The sequence below is a fragment of the Brienomyrus brachyistius genome, unplaced genomic scaffold, assembly GCF_023856365.1.
Source record: "Brienomyrus brachyistius isolate T26 unplaced genomic scaffold, BBRACH_0.4 scaffold48, whole genome shotgun sequence".
In the NCBI taxonomy this organism is placed as follows: Eukaryota; Metazoa; Chordata; class Actinopteri; order Osteoglossiformes; family Mormyridae; genus Brienomyrus; species Brienomyrus brachyistius.
Genome location: NW_026042323.1, coordinates 112,679 through 134,583, shown reverse-complemented (window position 1 = coordinate 134,583; position 21,905 = coordinate 112,679). Strand labels below are relative to the sequence as shown.

The window sequence follows — 21,905 nt, the reverse complement described above, 5'->3', positions numbered from 1 at the left end:
ACTGTCAGAAGGTACTCCACAGGGTCACCACATCACATGGCGTAGATACACACACCAGGGGGGTGGGCTAAGAAGGCAGAACGACCACGACCACGACCTACCCCCCCCCCCCCCCCAAACCAGATCCTCGCCACCCAACACCAAGCCTCCCCAACGGCGCCCCACGGTTTACGTACAACAAACTAAACAAAACACATAAATACTTAATACTAATTAAACAGGAAACCTGAAAACAAAATAAAAAACGAAACAAAAGCAGAAAACACAGCAGGACAAAACAGCAGCAATTGTAGTGGCTCAGTATCCCGCCGGCTGCCTGGCTCACGCCGGTCCGGGACACTCCACCAAATCTCCATCCACTGACTGATTACAAGCGGTATTAAAAGGGAACCTTAAAACGGGAAACAACTGCAAGTGGCTAGATTACCAAGCCCTCGCAAACTGCAGTGATGGAGATGCCCACAACTAGGCTAATTTAGTGAGGAACCTCCCTCAAAGGTACAACGGCGAACACCTGCCTGCTTCAGATCACAAGCCCATGTTCTGAATCACTATTCTACCAACACACAGGTAGAAGATGAAGAACTCTCCTCAAAGTAGTGCTGTCAGTTGGACCTTGTAACATGAATAATCATAGTGGAGAGTTACAATTATTATTTTAATGGGAAGATGTGAGATTTTTATTGGGGGGGGGGGGTCCCACCTTCACAAACAGCCAGTGAGACTCGTTTACCTCAATCCTTCTGACCATGTGAGTCTCATTAATGAAACCGTATCTTAAGCCCAGCCGGAGCCCACCTCCCCAAGGGTACACTCTACTTTCCCAGAAAATACCAAGATGGATTCAAATTCAACTCCCAAACCTACTGTCAGTTTTTAGAAGACACTTTCTTCAAGCAGCAGTACAGGATAAAGTCAGCATCTTTCAGGAGGACCATGATTTTTACGCAGGACAATGCTCCATCGCATGCATTGAAGTACTCCACTGCATGGCTAGCCAGTAAAGGCCTTAAGGATGACAAAATAATGACATAATCCCTATTGAGAACTTGTGGGCCCTGCTTATATGGGAGATTTACAGTGAAGGAAAGCAGTACAGCTCTCTGAACAGTGTCTGGGAGGCTGTGGTTGCTGCTGCACAAAAAGTTAATCGTCAACAGAACAAGAAAATACCAGATTCCATGAATGGAAGACTTATTGCTGTTCAGCAGCCGGACTGCTTGGGGGAAGAAGCTATTGCACAGTCGTGCAGACCTGCTCCTGATGCTGCAGAATCTTCTTCCGGATGGAAGAGGGGTAGTAGACAGTTGGTGGGTGGGATGGTACCGGTCAGTCACAATGCTGGTGCCCTTACGGATGCAGCGGGAAGTGTAAGTGTCCTGCAGGCTGGGGAGGGAGCTGCCGATGATGCACTCAGCGGTCTGCACAGTCTCCTGAAGGGTCCGGACCGCTGAGCGCGTCATCAGCAGCTCTCTCTCCAGCCTGCAGGACACTCACACTTCCTGCTGCGTCCGTAAGGAGGTGGCTATATTGCTCACTAATTGATATTTCATGTCAGAATTGTTTATTTGGAAATTATGTGATGTTTGTTTATTATTTGCACTTTGAAAGATAATAATAAACAAGGTAGATGGGAAAATGTAGGTTTTTCATTTAGTTGCATAATAATTGTGCACACTAATAGTTGTGTAATAATTGTGCACACTAATAGTTGTGTAATAATTCTGCACACAAATAGTTGTGTAATAATTCTGCACACTAATAGTTGTATAATAATTCTGCACACTAATAGTTGTGTAATAATTCTGCACACTAATAGTTGTGTAATAATTGTGCACACACGTGTTTTCCCCTGATAATGTTCACACATTTCCTTTGCATAACATTCAGGCTTCAGGTTCATTAACATTTTGGACTGACTGATGACACTATATTTGTTTATTATTAAAATTAATCCCAAAAACACAACTCGCCTAATAATTGTGAACACAGTGTATTACATTGTGGGAACCAAACGTCCCCCACGATGTGATAAAAACCTTTTGCCATGTAAGGATATTTTCACTCCCCACACCCCACAAGGATAACCTCAATTTCATAAAAAAAATCTGTGAATAGAATCACAAAACTGAAAATACCTAAAATCTTGTATTTTGTTTGCTTACTTATGGTTAAGGTTGGGGCTGGGTAGACTGTCATTGTTGGGATTAGAGTTTTCACGATCGAAACAAATGGAGAGTCCCCACAAAGATATAATTACAAACCTCTGTGTGTGTGCGCGTGTGTTTGTGTGCGCATGTGTGTTTGTGTGTGTGCGCGTTAGCGTGCGTGTGTGCGTCTGTGTGTGTGTGCGCGTTAGCGTGCGTGTGTGCGTCTGTGTGTATGTGCGCATGTTAGCGTGCATGTGTGCGCCTGTGTGTGTGTGCGCGTTAGCGTGTGTGTGCGTCTGTGTGTGTGTGCGCATGTTAGCGTGCATGTGTGCGCCTGTGTGTGTCTGTGTGTGTGTGCGCGTTAGCGTGCGTGTGTGCGTCTGTGTGTGTGTGTGCATGTTAGCGTGCATGTGTGCGCCTCTGTGTGTGTGCGTCTGTGTATACCTGGCTACAGAAGATGGATGGATGGACAGATGGAATTTGCAACCTTACTAAAGAGTAGCAGAAGCACTTCTGACACTTGAACCCTGATGATAAGTACAATTATTTATGTAAAAGTGCATCAGTTTTGTACTTAGTGGTATTTGCCAAACATGCTTGTAAAGGTGAATTCTGCCAGAGGTCAGTGCTGTGGGTTGGCTTTTGGCTCAGTGGCTTATATCACTATGCTCCTGTGACTAAGGCCCTTAACCCCAAACGCACCAGTGACTGCCTGCGTCTGCCTTCTCAAAGAAACAATTTTAAATTGTTTGACTATGGAATTTGAGCTTCGTGGGTCCAAACCTGCTTAGTCACACCGCCTTAAGTTTGCTGCTCAACTCGCCGCTTTCTCAATTGTAAGTCGCTTTGCAAAAAAATATCTCCAAAATAAAAGTAAATGCTCTTTTTTGCAGGAGAAAAAATGATCAACATGTGTTTTAAACGGTACAAAAGTGGGTCTGACCTTCATGCAGTTTCAACAAAACGTGGGTGGGGACAAGGGACGTCGCGATATAATGTGATCATACGATTACGTTTGCAGAAAAATAAAAGGACAGCGATAATGGTTCCCAGCAGCACAAACCAAAGACAATCGGATGAAAGCAGAGTGGAATATGGGAGTATGGTAGACGATCCTTTCATAGCATCCAGATTTCTTAATGTTTGCTAGGCTGAGTTTGTTTATATGGCGAGGAGCCCAGCACCAAGTTACACAAGAAAATAAGCTGGAGGAAAGCGGCAGGCAAAAGCCTGACCCAGACGCAGCCCCGGTGCACGCCGGTTGGTGGCTGGGGAAACTTGCCGCGTATCGCCCCTACGGCGGCTGTTTCAGCTCACGGTAGGAAGCCGCCATCTAGTGGTGCGCTTTGGGAATTGCATGTAGCGCCAAAGTTCCTCGAAATTGTTATAGTATCATGGACCTAAAGACTCATTGAGGTTTCACTCCAAACACAATATTGTGCAGTTTGGGGATTTGCGTTGGTGTTTTTGGGCTCATCATCACAGGTCCTGAGGGCCCATAAATGCTGGTGCTGAGCTCTGTTACTGATATTCTTAAGTATTATTTTTAATAATTGATGCACTTGCACTCGATCTTTGATACAATGTTTTGTCGCTTTTAATCTTTCCAAGCACTTTGCATACCGGGGCGACGCCCAGCACCGTACAGTGTCAATCTGCTTCCTCATTTGTATGTCGTTTTGATAAAAGCTTCTGATAAATAAGTAAAATGTAAGTCAGTATAAATGTATATACAACAGTAACTATGGTAGATTTCTCTCTGGTAGGTCTCTCTGACCTTACTGCCCTGGGAGAAAGCCCAGTGTAACATGGGCTAAAATGTAAATGTGAAGTTTTTTAGATCTTAATCTGAAAATCCGTTCTTCGTTTTCCCAGAAGGTGGCAGCACATGACCACTGCAAAACTGCAAGCTTGGCTTGTCGCTTTGTATACAATAGTGCGCTATCCGTACATTAAAAATACTACATAATTACATACATCAATCAATATCAAGAACAGAAAGATGCCCACACAATATACCAAAATCTTAAAATCCCCCTTGGCTGCATGTTACGCTGTAGTTTGGTTTGTCTAAGCTCCACACTTTCCCAGAATTACCCTGGACTGCTTCCAGTACGGAAGCCCAAAGAATCAGACACGAAGCTCACATAACTTGGCAAGAGGCCCCTGAATTACCTAAAGTGGATGGAGTTTTCACCTCGGCCCATGGGGATTCAGAGCAGACACAAATGAGCGTAAACCCATGTGTGATTTACAGTAAAAGGTGACTGAACACAATACACAGCCTCTGTAGTGTCTCCACTGTCCAGCAGGGGGTGCCACATGAAAGCTGCCCAGCAGGAGTAAACAGGTTTCCGGAGATGATGCATTGCAGTCCCACAGTCCTCTAGTCTTAAGTGCTCAAATTTTGTGGTCCCTCTATACCTTAGTCTCATAGTCCATAGTGCACAATTCCCCTTTGCCCCACTTCCATGATCCACAAGTCCCTAGTCTCCTTGTTTCTTAGTCCCATGGTCCCTAACACTGTAGCCCCTTTTCCCCTGGTCCCCTATTCTCTTAGTCCCATAGTCTCCTAGTCCTGTGGCCCCTAATCCCATAGTCCACTACTCCTTAGTCCCCCAGTTCCTACTCCCTATTCACCTTGTATTAAGCAGGGAGCAGGATTCTGAGGCCATCTGATATGCTTTACAATGAAGCTGTGCTAAAACCAGTATATGCATGAGGGTGTTTGCGCTGCCCTGCACTAGACTGGATGTTCCTGTAAATCACTTATATGGAAGTGCCTGTGGAACACAGATAAAATCCACATGTCTGAGGTGGCTGGCATCTGGTCTTTCTCATGTGTCAGGCCTGCGATGCAGCATTCAAAGACATGGTCTCCTTTTACAGCCAGCAGGTTACGCAAACGTACCGCTCAATCGGGGCCATGTGGACAGCTGTCTGCCATCTCTGGCAGACCGTCGAGTCCACGGACCCCAAAGGTTAAACTGGACACTGGCAGGCATGTCTGATTCATCAGATTCCCATCTGCTGGGTTGGGCAGCATCACATTGAGGAAGAACCTCATTGTGTTTTCAGCTACCTGGCATTAGGAGCTGATTACTTCAAGTCATTAGGACTTTTTTCATAGAGATTCTCTAGCTGAACAAGTAGAGTGTTGCATTTATGATGCATTGGTCATGGGTTCAAATCCCCCAAGAATATGCATAAAACATAACCCTTCCCATTGCTGTAAGTCACTTTGGGTAAACAAGTCTGTTTCTGCAAAAGTGTTTCTACAAGTGGTACAACAGCATGCCCTACTGGTCAGATTAAAATGCTGTTTGGATATATTCCATTTCATAATGTGGCTTCTGATTATAACATCAATGTGTAATAGGAATTGATTGGAAACGTATTCACTACTTCTTTTACAAATGTATTTATCTGGACGAATTGGTCCAATTGGTCTCTCTGACCTTAGACCCCTGCGAGAAAAGCCTAATGTCCATGGGGTTAAATGTAAATGGATATTCTATGTGATGAGTAATATAATCTGGGTTAAGGACGACTCAGATGCAGTAGCTCTGGGAAAGACACAGGTTTTATTAAGGGAATACAGCAAACAACGCTTGGAAGAACGATGACGGAGCTGAGGAACCATGAAAGCAGGAACATTTATACACAGTAATCACCGGCGGGAGACAGGTGTAGGAGGATAACAGATCAGGGTGGAGAACGTCAACGATGGGATACAGCTGGGGAGAATTAGGAGAGTTACGGAGGGCCATTAGTGACCTCTGCTGGCTCAATTGGGAGGAGACGGGATAGATCACGTAAGTACTAAGATTAGACGCATCCATCTTCCAAACACTTATCACAAGGGTATCCCAGAGCCAATTACAGGAAACGCAGGGCAAAAAGCTGGGGTCCACCATGGATACAATGCCATTTAATCACAAGGCACACTCACAGTCATAGACTCTGGGCAATTTACAGATGCCTGTCAGAGTCACTGCAGGAAGAAACCCATGTGGGATAAAGAGAGCAAACAAACGCCACACAGACAGCATAGGAGAAGGATGGAAACATTCGACACTGCAGCTGCAAGGCAGCCCTGTTACCCACTGAGCCGCCCCTCACTGGATTCTCATGGTTAAAACAGGACAACATGCCCAATACATTCAAAATGCACATGTGGAGGATTTCAGCCATATGGTTTTGAGTAACTTTTACACCCACGTACCATGTGTGAGATGGAGCCGGCCAGTTCCTCTTATGGTCCAATTCTGCTCATGCGTTACTAAGATTATGGTACTTAGGTCCTCCATCCATCAGATCCTCTTCTCACTGTGGTCATGCTCATCCACTCTGGACACTGTACGCTTGGTAAAAGACTCTCATCTCTGTATCCTTGGTAGCGAAACAAAAAGGGGGTTTGCTGAACTAGATGGCCTGAGACTGGAAACAAAGAGGATTGTGAGGGATCACAAATGGGAGGACTGGCAACCGGGAAGGTCACAGGCAGCAGGAAGGTTTAACATCAATGACCGAGACAAATAGATACTTAAATGCAAAGACTAACGAGGGGCAACAAGCAACAGGCATGAATCATGAGGGTCACGCTAGTGAGGAGACAGGAGGGTCAGGCAGGTGTGATGGGTAGGACATGACAGTGGTCATGTGACACGGGATGTTACTGTCACCATGAGGAAACGCAGGAATGTAAACAGCTTGGAAAAGGCAGCTGGTGTTTTTCTCCTTTATTTCTGTGTGAGCCTATAGTGGGTCCCGTGTTGGATGGGATCCTGTCTCTACTGCATGTCAGTCGTAAGCGGATCACACTTCTTACTGTTAGGGTGATGCCTGTGGTTTACAGTGGCTTGCAAAAGTATTCGGCCCCCTTGAACTTTTCCACATTTTGTCACATTACAGCCACAAACATGAATCAATTTTATTAGAATTCCACGTGAAAGACCAATACAAAGTGGTGACACGTGAGAAGTGGAACGAAAATCATACATGATTACAAACATTTTTTACAAATAAATAACTGCAAAGTGGGGTGTGCGTAATTATTCAGCCCCCTTTGGTCTGAGTGCAGTCAGTTGCCCATAGACATTGCCTGATGAGTGCTAATGACTAAATAGAGTGCAACTACGTGTAATCTAATGTCAGTACAAATACAGCTTCTCTGTGACGGCCTCAGAGGTTGTCTAAGAGAATATTGGGAGCAACAACACCACGAAGTCCAAAGAACACACCAGACAGGTCAGGGATAAAGTTATTGAGAAATTTAAAGCAGGCTTAGGCTACAAAAAGATTTCCAAAGCCTTGAACATCCCACGGAGCACTGTTCAAGCGATCATTCAGAAATGGAAGGAGTATGGCACAACTGTAAACCTACCAAGACAAGACCGTCCACCTAAACTCACAGGCCGAACAAGGAGAGCGCTGATCAGAAATGCAGCCAAGAGGCCCATGGTGACTCTGGACGAGCTGCAGAGATCTACAGCTCAGGTGGGGGAATCTGTCCATAGGACAACTATTAGTCGTGCACTGCACAAAGTTGGCCTTTATGGAAGAGTGGACAAAATGTGGAAAAGTTCAAGGGGGCCGAATACTTTTGCAAACCACTGTATGTCATTGCCCAGAGTTACTTGGATTTGCTGGAAACTTGACTGTGACACAAACACAATAACCTGTAGCGGGACTTGTAGTCTTTCAGGCACTCGGCCCCAGATTTTTAATTACTTTGACTTTATATCTAAATCCGAATGTGGCCATTAGCAATTTCATATATATATATATATATATATATATGTGTGTGTGTATATATATATATATATATATATATATATATATATATATATATATATATATATATATATATATTCAGGACACTAATTGTCGCACTGCCTTTATTGTTATTTATTCTATTCTACTGCCTTTATTGGCCCTACTACTCCATTTCGTTGTGCTCATACACAATGACAGTAAAGTTGAATTTGACTTATGAAGTGAGAAGGCCATGGATAGAGAAGTTGTGCTAATGATAACTGTGACTACGGCGGTCAGATTTATTGGACCCAGCTGATGGGTTCCACAAGTCCCCACGTGATCTGAGCCACAGGTACAGCTAAACTGTCTGACAACAAGCTAGTGAAGTCAAACAGCCTGCAGGGCCAGTCACCCCATCTGGGCGCAGGAGCCCAAAACAGAACAAAGGCTTTTGTTTTCTGACTTAGACTCACAATTGGGCAAATAGTGATAAATCAGCCTCCCCCCTGAGAGTTGCCCCAAAACACATCATTTTAGTTCACTGTCTTTCACACGTTGTTCTGTTGATCATGTCCCCAAGAGGGAAGCCAGACTTTCGCAGAATGGCAGCTGCTCACTGTAACATGCATTAAGAGACTGAAAAGTGCTGGTGAACATCCTGCCTGGACGCTGGTCACTGCGATGGTGTACATGAATAGGGTGAATGGAACAATATATGTGGACTTGCATGGAATATAAACTGTGAATCGTCCATCTATCCAGCAAACCCCACTATAACAGTACCACCACCCAGTCCACCCGCCTGCATCCTGAAATATCACCTGAAATATCAGGCGAAACATCAACACAAGCAGATAGCTTCCATATTAATGCAATGGGAGCAGAAACAGCTGTGGGCTGGCAATATATATATATAACATAATAAATATATATATAAAAAAAAATAAAATTCCCCACTCGCCCTCCTGTGGGCGGTCTTTGTCCTTCAAGCTCGGGTCCTCTACCAGAGGCCTGGGAGCTTGAGGGTCCTGCGCAGTATCTTAGCTGTTCCTAGGATTGCGCTCTTCTGGACAGAGATCTCAGATGTCATTCCTGGAATCTGTTGGAGCCACTCTCCCAGTTTGGGCGTTACTGCCCCGAGTGTTCCAATTACCACTGGGACCACTGTTACCTTCACCTTCCACATCTTTTCTAGCTCTTCTCTCAGCCCTTGGTATTTCTCGAGCTTCTCATGTTCCTTCTTCCTGATGTTACCATCGCTTGGGATTGCTACGTCTTAGCATTCGTGTTGTACCTCATCAATCTCTAGTTGTGATAGCAGTTGTTTCTTGCGGATGTTGGAACATTGAGCTACTAGTTGTTTTGGTGTTAGTCTTGATGTGGGGTGTCGAAGAATCCATAGGTCCCACATCCGCTTCATGTAACCTGAACACTGAAGTAACACTGGGGTTACTTGTATAGTAGCATTCCAACAGTCCCTTGTTCTCATCTCTTGTCCATGCATGTCTTGTTCTTGTTCCAGTAGCCCACTTATCGTCAGATTGTCCTGGTTCCTCAACATCTGGCGCAGACCTTGTTAATCCGGGCGACGTCTGAGCCGGCGTGACTCTATTCGTATGTTTGTCTCTCATATTTGAGGTAGGCACAGCGTGAGGAGGTCTTGCCTAAGGACCCCTACTGGAGGTAGGCCACAACCGGGATTCGAACCCCGGTCTCCCGTGTGAAAGGCGGCGATCTTACCACTACACTATCCAGCCACTATATATATATATATTAGGCAGTCACATAAACTTTTAAAATGATCTCCATGTTGATTTAAACCTATGATATTATGTCTGTCAAACTGTTTGCCCTTAACCGTTTCAAAATCTCTCCTAAAGTCATCCCAGTATTGACAGTATTTTCAATATACTCATGTATTTTTTGACATGACCACTAGCTCACCTCATATAGCTAATCAGTACCTCAGTGACTTTATAAAACTAGTTTAATTAATTAATTAATTGAGCTGGTCGTGAAATTTAACAAATACATGAAATGGCCGAGGTGAACCTGAGGAGAGGTTTAGGAACCATATTGGTGTTCATCTAGCCATCCAACAAGATATCAGTAACTTTTTGGAGAACATAAGAAATTCCTTTTAGTTTTTTTGTTTTACTCATAATTTGCACATGTTCTAATATTACATTTTCTTTTTCATACTGAGAAAATATAAATTTACTACCCAGATAAATAGCTTTAAACATTTCCTATGACTCCCTAAGACTTTTGCACAGTACTGTATATATCTCAGGATTCCTAATGAAACAGGATTTATGTGATTTTTTTCTGGTAATTGGTAATCACCTACACTACTTGATGATGATCAGGTGCTTCTCTGTTGTTGTACTAACGTGCCTTATTAAGATTTTATGTTATTTATGTTTACTTAGTTAATATATGATTAATTTGATTATATCATTATCTTTACTAAGTTACCTCAGGACCGCTGTAGGTTTTGAGTTAATAAACTGTCTGCCGTCTGCCGCCCCCTGCTGGCCAAAGCGTCGCCGCTGCGATATCAGGCTGCTGCGCTCAGTGAGCAGAGAGCGCGGATTAAGTCTGTTACTCAGTTACGTTCTGGGCAGCGCGGAACCGGGACATTAATGGGATAGAATAGGAAGCCTTTATTGTCAGTGTACAGGTAGCAAATACAATATATACAGAAATATAAAATATACATATAGAGGGGAGGGGAAAAGCTCCCCCAACTCATCAGGCTTAGATTTCATTGCATTTTATTTTATTCAGAATCAGAATTCACTCCATTGGTACAACTGCATGTACTATGAATTTGTTTAGGCAGTTTTGGTGCATTTACAGACAACATAGAACATAAGTCAGAGAAAAACTCTACATGTTTGTTCAGCTTACAGAACCCAATTATTAACATACGTCACACTTCAGACAGAGTAAAAAGGGTTATACTGGTTATAAAGCAGAGATTTTACCTTTTTGCCACGGAGAAGCAGCGACATGTGAGACTCTGATACGGTAAAAATGATTCCTCCAGCACACAGTGAGCTATCCCAGCATGCACAGCGACACGGGGGAGTTTGGATAAACCCCAAACCCTGGATAGAGAGACTCAGTGAATGAGGAGGTGAATCTGTGCAGGGGGGTCAGTCCATCAGAGGAGACTCTGTAGAAGGACAGAGCACCAGCCCCCCAGTCCAGATACACTCCTACTCTGCGGGAGCCTGTGGGCTTTATGGGTATGAGAGTCTCTTTATTATTGTGCCGGACAGAGTAACTGACAGTATTACAGCGCAGACCCCATGACTTGTTATTGGCTCCAAGCCCACAGTCACTCCCTCCTTTCCTCCCGATCCCTTTATAAGTCACTCCTATCAGGACTGCATCTCCATCCCACTCAGCCTCCCAGTAACAGCGACCAGTCAGACTCTCTCTGCACAGAACTTGGCTCCAGCAGTCAGATCTCTCTGGATGATCAGGATATGGCTGCTCTGCCCCCCCTGTCACCTTCCTGTTCCCCCCTGACAGAGACAGGAGTCTGTTTGCTGTGTTGGGGTCCAGCGTCAGCTGGCAGGAGTCTGTAGGCAGGAGGAAGAGCCATTAATCCCATGACGAAGCCCAGCATCTCCATCATTATCACTGTCACACCTCACACACTCACTCACACAGAACTCGCTCCAATACACACATTTTATTCCCAATATACTCATGTAGCCGCCCGAGTCTGCGGCGCTCCGGCTGCCCCCTGCGCTGTGAGACACGCCGCGCTGAGAGACTCGCTGGGGCCGAACTGCACTTTAGCCTGCGCTCTATTATTCTGTACGATACATAAAATATAAAAAGTCAAATATGTGAATTACCTCAGGAAATGTTGGTCGCCCGCGCGACGCCGGTGGGAAGACGCGCCAAAATGACGCGCGTGTTAAACTAATAGGCTTAATTACAGGTAAATAAAATTACAAACAGCATTCATCAAACATATTAACCATAAAATTACACAACAAAGATTACCACTAAAAGTGAGTTTGTCTTTAGCTATGAATAGGTATGAATTTCTTTTAATCCACTTTGGACACACACCTCTCTCCAGCAGCGCGCCGACGCGACGCTCCCAACGCGGACGCATCTAGGCTGGTTCTCCGCAAAGCGCAGCACTCGCGTATTACACCGCGTATGCGTACATGGAAACGTTCATATTTCTCTGGTCAAGCTGTGTACTTTACACATGCGCACGTGCCCTATTTAAGTATTATTAGTAGTAATTCTGATATTCCCTGCACACGTACCACAGCCGCGAGGTCTGTGTATGTTTCCCTACGTTTTACAAATTCAGAGCGGCAGTTCACGGGGCTGCCAACTTTGTTCAACTGGCTGGCGTGAGATTTTCAATTTGGGACAAGTCTGCACACATATGCATACGCATTTATATGTATGCAACAGTTCTAATACCTTGCAAATTGGCTGTAGGGTTTGCAAACTACCCCAATCCTCATCAAAATCATCTATGTTGGCGTTTAAAGGCAAATTTGGAGTGCGGCAGGCGGTCGTCCGCGGAGGAGTAAAATGCATCATAAAAGTCCATACAGACACGTCCGCTTGTAAGCGCGCGGAGAGGTACCAGTCTGGCCGCCACGTGTTTTCTGTGTTGATTCTGGCTTCGTCTGTGCACTTACATGAGGATAACAAGACGCATGCGCGACGTGCAGTGCCACCAGAAATTGGCGTGGCAGTATGGTCACGTTTTGTCACGGAACATTGTCTTTACTAACGGTACAGATAGTATTAAAGTAGCATCTGATTTTTTTAAGAATGAGTATCCAGAAGAGCTGTATATTTTCACAGACAAGAAAAAAATATTCCGAACACTATTGTGTCCTTCTTTGTACAGCGTCTTCAAAATTTAATGGCAGTATAAGTTTCTAAGAAAGCAGTGTCATGCGTACAAGGTACAATGAAATTCTAACCTGAAATTCTTCCTTGCCTACTTTCATAAGCAGCATTATTTTTCATACAGTTCCATCCATCCATCGATTTTTCTGCCACTTATCTAATATATAACATATAATCTACTTGTGTGTGTGTGTGTGCGGTTTTATATATATATATATATATATATATATATATATATATATATATATATATATACACTGAACAAAAATATAAACGCAACACTTTTGTTTTTGCTCCCATTTTTCATGAGATGGACTTAAAGATCTACAATTCATTCCAGATACACAATATTACCATTTCTCTCAAACATTTCTCACAAATCAGTCTAAATGTGTGATAGTGAGCACTTCTGCTTTGCTGAGATAATCCATCCCACCTCACAGGTGTGCCACATCAAGATGCTGATCTGACATCATGGGTAGTGCACAGGTGTACCTTATACTGCCCACAATAAAAGGCCACCCTGGAATGTGCAGTTTTGTCTCACAGCAAAATGCCACAGATGCCACAAGCATTGAGGGAGCGTGCAATTGGCATGCTGACAGCAGGAATGTCAACCAGATCTGTTGCTCGTGCATTGAATGTTCATTTCTCAACCATAAGCCGTCTCCAAAGGCGTTTCAGAGAATATGGCAGTACATCCAACCGGCCTCACAACCGCAGACCACGTGTAACCACACCAGCCCAGGACCTCCACATCCAGCAGGTTCACCTCCAAGATCGTCTGAGACCAGCCACTCAGACAGATGATGCACGGCCCCATGTTGCAAGGATCTGTACACAGTTCTTGGAAGCTGAAAATGTCCCAGTTCTTGCATGGCCAGCATACTCACCGGACATGTCACCCGTTGAGCATGTTTGGGATGTGCTTGACCGGCGTATACGACAGCGTGTACCAGTTCCCACTAATATCCAACAACTTCGCACAGCCATTGAAGAGGAGTGGACCAACATTCCACAGGCCACAATTGACAATCTGATAAACTCTATGCGAAGAAGATGTGTTGCATTGTATGAGGCAAATGGTGGTCACACCAGATACTGACCGGTTCTGAGTCCCCAGACCCCCAATAAAGCAAAAAACTGCACATTCCAGGGTGGCCTTTTATTGTGGGCAGTATAAGGTACACCTGTGCACTACCCATGATGTCAGATCAGCATCTTGATGTGGCACACCTGTGAGGTGGGATGGATTATCTCAGCAAAGCAGAAGTGCTCACTATCACACATTTAGACTGATTTGTGAGAAATGTTTGAGAGAAATGGTAATATTGTGTATCTGGAATGAATTGTAGGTCTTTAAGTCCATCTCATGAAAAATGGGAGCAGAAACAAGAGTGTTGCGTTTATATTTTTGTTCAGTATATATATCCATCCATCCATCCACTTTCCAAACCGCTTATCCTACTGGGTTGCGGGGGGTTCCGGAGCCGATCCTGGAAGCAATGGGCACGAGGCAGGGAACAACCCAGGATGGGGGGCCAGCCCATCGCAGGGCACACTCACACACCAGTGACTCACACAGGCACACCTATGGGCAATTTAGTAACTCCAACTAGCCTCAGCGTGTCTTTGGACTGTGGGGGCAAACTGGAGTACCCAGAGGAAACCCCACGACGACATGGGGAGAACATGCAATCTTTGTCATCGTCTACTGGATATAAAATATCTTCAAACGGGATATTAAACAGTTCAATCTTGAGAAATAAAGTAGCTATTTTAAACATAGAATAATTAACTGACTTACACTGGAACAGACCCAATACAGAAAAAAGTATTGTAATAATAACATGATGTAGCAAAATTTGACAGAAGGTTTAGTAGTGACTTGGCGCGAATCGGAAGAGATGAAGAAAAGAAAATTATAAATGAGATTTACTGCTTTAACCTGCAAACCAGTCAGTTGTCTTACTGATACAGAAAAAATTGTAGGAGGTGACTTACAGAATAAATTGTATGATTATATATAAACATAAGGCAGAAGGAGCCTTTGTTAGATTGTGGCAAAAATGGCTTGAACAAGGTGAGCAGAACTCAGCCTATTTCTTTAGGCTAGAAAGTCAGCAAGCCTATCATCAAGCTAATCATGACTATGTATAGTTATTGCAGTCACTGGATGATCAAATAAAACCAGACAGTAGTAAAACTGCATATAGTTCACAGTACATGGTAAACAAACCAAGTCGGCTTGCAGCTCTAATCAAAGCGTGTTCTTCAGAGTGCCATCTTGACTCCTTTGTCCTTGTACAACATTTAATGCCACAACCTCATACTAACAAGTGAGACTGGAAACGAAGGAACCGACCAAGATGGTTTTCTCGCACTGCCCCCCGGTGGACATGACCTTCAATCCTCCAGATAGATGTAAACTACGCACGCAAGTGTAGTCGTGTCGTGTGAAGTCATGGCCCTAAAGCACAGACTTAGGAGATGTTCAGTGTCACAGCCAGTTTGGGTAAGACTGCAGGTGCCGTCTTAGGACAATATTAATGAATCTGAAAAAAAGTACAGTCAGCGAATGCACAAAAAGGGCAAATGTGATGGAAGGAAGCCCCCCCCCCCCCCCCGGACCTCACTGCTCATAGATACCGTAGCTCACACAAGATAAGGATGCAGATAAAAGGTTTTGATGAGCTGTTACTGAGTGATACCAAACGTTCCTGCTACCCAAACAAAGCGAGGGCAGTTTCCCAGCTTTCAGCATTACAGTGCATGATGACATCTAGGACAGGCTGGGCCCTTACCCCACCGCCCCCCCGCTTACTTGGTTTGGATCCCCTGCTGTAGCTACAGCCCACACTAGGCAGTGAGGAGCAGCCCCAGTGTCAGCCATTCCTGCTCTGACTGACTTCAGGGGGGACAAAGTGCATCAAAGCCCACAGCTACTCTCTCTCATCTGACTCCAGTTGTGTGTCACCTACACACTGGGTCAGACAATGTGTTTAATACATTAAACTGATCTTTACTGAATATCAGGTCTGTGGCTGGAAAATCATTATTAATGACTGATTTTAATATCAGGATAAACCTTGATTTTTATGCGTTAAACTGAAATGGGGTCAAATGAAAACTATGCAGCAGCCCTGATCAAACCAGCTACTCCTACCTGCCCTTTATCAGTGAGACTAGAGCACTTAGGGAAGGAGGTGGAGCCGCCGCCTTATTTAATGGGTTTGAATTATTTTTACAAGTCAGGCACTACTTTCTGTCAGAAGGGTAATTATGAATCTGAATGAACAGAAATTACATGTGGAGTTCCTCAAGGGTCCGTTATTGGCAGTGGGCAGTGGTGGCTTAATGGTTGTTGGATTGAATCCCCGACCAGCAAGGCACTGCTGAGGGACCCTAAGCAAAGCACTGCTCTCAGGGCGCTGAATTAGCTGCCCCTTGCTATGTCACGATGTCACATATGGGTTAAAAGCAGAGGACACATTTCGGTGTTGTACACTGTGTGCTGTGGTGTGTCAACACTGATCACCAATTAGAATTATAATCCTGACCGAGCCTCTTTGTTCAACATCTACATGCTTCCATTTGCTCAGATTACGGAACATTATAAAATCTCTGGAACACTTAAGGCCATGTTGTTAGTAATAAAAAAAAAATCACAACAAATAATAATCCATTGTTATGCATTATAATCATGGCTTTAAATATTTATCAAAAGGCATAACACATTATAGGCATGCTTATTATGCATAATGAATGATGTTTGAAGCTCTCTTCTTTAGTGCACTATAAATACCTTCATAATGCATTATAATGATCGGTATAAGCATTAAGGATGCTTTGTATTGCATTATGAAGGTATCTATAGTGCCTTATAGATGAGTGTGTCATAAAGCATTCATAAAGCGTTATAATCATGGGTATAATGTGTTATGCTTTTTATAAATATTTATAGCTGTGTTTATAATGCTTTATGAGTGCAGTATAATTAAGCAATAACATATAAGAAGATACTCCGGTATATCATGGCTGTGATTCAGTCAAAGGCACAAGGCTACAGGCCACCACAAAAAACAAAAAAAATAGTTCTCATAACATCAGTGCAACTGGGAGGGGCCATCGTGTCCAAACCGTCTGCATAGCTGGATAATTCAGTCAATAACCAATATAGTTTTGTCTAATATTTCCGGTGGCAGCAGTAAAACAACTAGCCAGCTTATTATCAGAGTAACTTTGCATTGTAAATGAAAACCATGCCGCAGATTATGAGGCAGATTGCAAAGTTCAGTTATTGGCATCTTTAATAGCGTGATCATTAAAAGGACAGTTGGCAGCTTATAAAAACTTATTCTGGAACAGAAAAGAACAAATCCCACAAAACGGAATACATATGAACCTTTACTTTCACTGTCACTTATGTTAATTTTTTAAACTGGTGGAAACACAGGCAGGTTCTGAAAAGGCATCAAGTGAGAACCAGCCCAGCACCGGCTCCATGTTGGTGGAAATGAGGCATCAGTACAGTGTTCCCAGGTCCAGCCCAAGGTCTGCTTAAGATCCACCCAACGGAAGCTGAAACCGGCCCAATAAGAGAGAGAGAAGGATTTCTCTCTAAACCAGATACGGAAAAGCTTGTTCATGTGTTTATTTCCAGCAGGCTAGACTATTGAAATGGTGTCTTTGCAGGTCTTGGTAATAAATCAGTCAGACAGCTGCAGCTCATCCAGAATGCTGCCACCAGAGTCCTCACTAACACCAAGGAAGTGGAGCATATCACACAGCTCCTTCATCACTGCACTGGCTTCCTGAGCATCACAGGATTGGTTTAAATATTATTACTTGTGTACAAGGCACTAAATGGCACTAACTTCCTTGAACCTTGTGAAGCATCCAGACCCCTGAAAGTTTACTCAGTGTCCCAGAATGAAGACCAAGCAGGCTGAAGCAGCTTTTAGTCTCTATGCTCCCTGTCTATGGAACAAGCTTCCTGAAGACCTGAGGTCTGCTAACACTGTCAGTTCATTATAATCAGGGATTAAAACGTTTTTGTTGCTGCTTTGTTTCAATAAATTAAATTAGCAGGAGTTTAGTCATACGCTGCCTCTACAATCTCACTTCTTTTTAGTTAACTGTTTATTTGTGTTTTGGGCTTTTAGACTTTTTAAAATTGTTTTTTAAATTGACAATGAACGTCTTTGTAAGTCCCACACCAAAGTTCCAAAGTACCGAAAAAGTACCCCAGCTGCAATGATGCTTTTGGTACTGGAACTTCTGGTACTGGTACTTGACCGGAAGTTAATGGAAAAGGGAAAGAACCAAAAGTACCGAACCTGGTGCAGTGGAAAAGCACCCTGAATAAACTTGCCTTACTTTGCAATTGGATTTAAAGTCCACTGAGATAAAAAGCTCATGTAAATGTGAAAGACCAGGAGGCAGCGGGAGAGAGAAAGAGAAGCTCCACTAGCAGTAGAAAATGAAAGACAATAAAACACAATAAAACACACTCCACCTCATACAGGGAGAGAGAAGTGTGTGTGTGAACAGACTCACAGTGTAAGAATTCTGCTCTGGTCCTGGGCACTAATACCGGTAGGACGGTGTCTTTGGTAACTAGAAGGAGACAGAGAGAAACAGGGATGTGAGTAAAAGGAATTTACTTGTGGGAGATGGACTTCACCCACTGTGGAGATAACAGCAGTAGGGTATTATCATTATGAGGGACAATAACAGGCATTTTAACAAACTGCAAATCATGGTAAGTTACACATAATACAGATTTTTGGTTTCTATAATGTAGAAGAAACATGTTTCATGTGATCTGGGTTTTGCAGCCAGTAGAATGTGAAGCTCTTTCACCAGTTATCACAAAGATTTAAACTTATTGTAAACAAACTGACTTGGTCACACAAATGTGAGGCTGACTGTACTGCATACTCTCTCTGCATGGTCCACATCGGGGGGGCAATTCTACCCGCAAAGTCCAGTGTGTATGCAGGTCTTTGGGGTAACCTTTAGGTCAGCTGTTCAACCCCAGGTGTGAGACCCTTCAGCCAATCAGTCCTCTAATTAGTAATCCAGCAAAAGCAGCCCTTTCTGGGTAAGATTGGCCAGCCCTGGTCTATATTAACATGAACAGACTAGAAATGTATTAACCTGGTGATGGATCTCTGCCATTTTCATTCTGCAAAAATTCTCCAGTTGATCTTTCATCTCAGAAACCGCCTTCCTCAAATTCCCAAAATCAGATCTGGGACTGACAGAGATTCTGGGTCCAAATCCAGCTTCAGGAGTGACAGGAAGAGCCTGGCGCCTCTACAGACACACAGTCTGATTAAACAGCTTCATCAATACAAATGTGTATTGCAATCTAATTAACAGAACCTTTAACATCTGACCAATGACAGACTAGTTGAAATACAAATGAGAACATGCATCCATTTGAATACTCTGGTTTTCTTATTGCCAAAGTAGCTGTTCTGTTACCTGGAGGAAATGGATGTGATCCTCTGTGTGTGAAAGCTGCTCCAGCTCAGAGTGTCTCCTCTTCAGTTCATTGATCTCCTGCTTCAGTCTCTCCATGTCTCCTTCAGCCTGACTCACTGCAGCCTTCTCCTGATCTCTGATCAGCTTTGTCACCTCAGAGCATCTTCTCTCAATGGAGCTGATTATCTCAGTGAAGATCCTCTCGCTCTCCTCCACTGCTGACTGTGCTGAGCTCTGTTGGTGACACAGGGAGCAGAGGACGGTAAATTACAATTGGCCCCTTTTGAGACTCCAGAGAGCCTCATTGTACAATAGAGATGTGAGCTGACTGGAGGTATAAAAACAGCACAGGGCTGAGGTTTGGAGCATCACCATGCTGGACGCCTCAGGTACTGAAACCCAGCCAGCACTGAATGGAAATGATCACTCATTAAGCTCATACACTGTCAGCTGCAGGGATTTGGCAGAGACTGGTGGCTGTATGGGGCAGGTTGGTTGTCACCATTAGGTTTCAGTTTAATAGGTGACTTTTTTAGTGTTTATTTGCATTACACTGGGTTATGAAAAGTAGCATTTTTCTCAAATGGGCATTTATGGTATTTTTTTAAAATAAATAAGCTACTACTGCTGCAACACTTGGTTAAACTTTGTAATCCAGCAACTCTATCCCACTGACCCAGAATAACCCAGAGCAGCATTAATTTGATTAATCTGCACAAGTCTGTAAATCTGCAATCTGTTGAATCTGAAAGAAGATTCAATATGATCACAAGCCAGCTGTTATCTTCTCCTCAGGTTCATACTCACTGTGAATGAGGCCACAGCCTCTCTCAGCTCCTGCAGCTCCTTCTCTCTCATCTGAATTCTCTGCTGAAATTCCCTCTGTGTTTCACCCATTTGTTTCTACAGATAGGAAACAAGATGACAAAACAAGTTTGTTTCATTAGCTGAGATTACATTCATTTATCATCCTGCCCAGGGTGGACCCCATCCTTGGGCTCTATGCTGCCTGGGAAAGGCTCCAGGCACTCCCCCTGACCCTGACCTGGATTACCGGTTAGGAGATGGATGGATGGATGTTCATAAATGATTTATTGACTGTAGGTAGGATACAATGGACATAGACCCTTTGGTCCTGTTTCCACCTGGTATTAACATGCGTCCTGGGTGATCCAATCACAAGTGGACAGCGCTAATTACCCAGGACGCATTGAAGATACATTGAGATCCGATCACTCAACCCACATTGGGAGGTGGTCTGGGCTGCATATGGCCACATTCTTATAGCAATGTGAAGGCGAATGTGTCCTGGGCTGCACTGCAGGACCGGCTACTCAACTGACGTCCTATTAGATTGATGTCAGATCGCATGTCAGTTGATAATGGGCCACTGTGTATAAACTGCACTGTGAACAACAATAATGCATCTTTTCTCCTGCGACCCTAAAAACTCTGAATCCGCTGGGAAGTTGGTTTAATATTGGACTGTTTGACCCATTCATATGGAAACTGTGTCAAAGTCTGCATCACTGATGTTCCACGCAAATTCAGAAAGGAAAATGTGTAAAATGGGATTCATTAAAGATGTTTCAGAATTTGAACATATCATATATTTAATGTGCATGTTGGAGTGCAGCCTGGTGCAGGCAGGGAAACAAGGTGAGGATCCACTTAAAAGCTCCAAGACAAAGGGATTTAAGGAGACTGAACCAAACTGGAAAGACACACAATAAAGGAACAATAAGGGGTCAAAACTCACCAGGGAAAAAGTAGGTAAGAAAATGACACGTAGACTAACAGAGGGAATGGGGCAGCTAGTGATGTTAAGCTTGACAATAAAAAAGTGATTCACTACATTCTGAAGCACAGCTTCAGTTTCCTTCGTTCCACCCTGAACACGTGACCATGGTCATCTGAAGCTTCATTCTGCACTCAACCATGTGACTGCTTTGGAAACTGAAAATGTGGCACAATCCTCATTACCGGTTTCAAACCTGTTGTACAGCACATATTTCGGCGTACACACACACTGCAGCGTAAGTTTTAATCATCATAATAATTTAATAATAATTCATTTTCAATAATTAATTTAATAATAATAATTGTATGAATAATAATAATAATTGTATGAATACATAATATCAGATTTGGGTGAGGGTATTACCCAATAATCTGTATAATTTTCCCAGTATAGAGACCAAGAAACAAATGATTGATGAGGCTTTGGTCAATATGCACAACCCTTCACCATAGTGGATAACGCAGGATTTAGGGAGGTTGTGGGGATCCTGGATCCAACCTACATTCTCCCATCCAGGCAAACATGAAAGGGTTTGGTGACAGAAACATGTAAGATAGAAAAAGAGAAAGCAAAGGAAGAGGTGAGAAAGGCCAAAGCAGTAAGACTAACATCTGACATGTGGACATTCATACATATGGAAGCTTATTTAGCAGTCAAATGCCATTTTATAAATGATAAGACTGAGCTGTCGACCGTATTATTGGGAGCAGGAAAATTCCCAGAGTCTCATTCTGCAGAAAACATGGCTGCAGTCGAGGCAGCCTGATGGAGGAGTGGGGAATACAGAATAAAGTGCG

The 21,905-nt window shown here is 43.6% G+C and overlaps 1 protein-coding gene across 14 annotated transcripts in view; it reads right to left on the bottom strand.

The window, feature by feature from the left end:
* The window catches only part of LOC125723384 (NACHT, LRR and PYD domains-containing protein 12-like), a 169,041-nt gene that overhangs the window by 53,063 nt on the left and 94,073 nt on the right, over positions 1–21,905 (bottom strand). For 6 of the 14 annotated variants that reach the window (XM_048999941.1, XM_048999942.1, XM_048999947.1 and 3 more), the window contains one exon: positions 10,830–11,503. The exons of 1 other annotated variant lie outside the window; for it this stretch is intronic. In XM_048999941.1, coding sequence (XP_048855898.1) covers positions 10,974–11,503 — 530 coding nt within the window. In that variant the 3' untranslated portion in view covers positions 10,830–10,973. Of the gene's footprint in view, positions 1–10,819; positions 11,504–21,905 lie in introns of those variants that run through there. 7 more of the 14 variants (XM_048999937.1, XM_048999943.1, XM_048999938.1 and 4 more) reach the window with 4 other exon arrangements.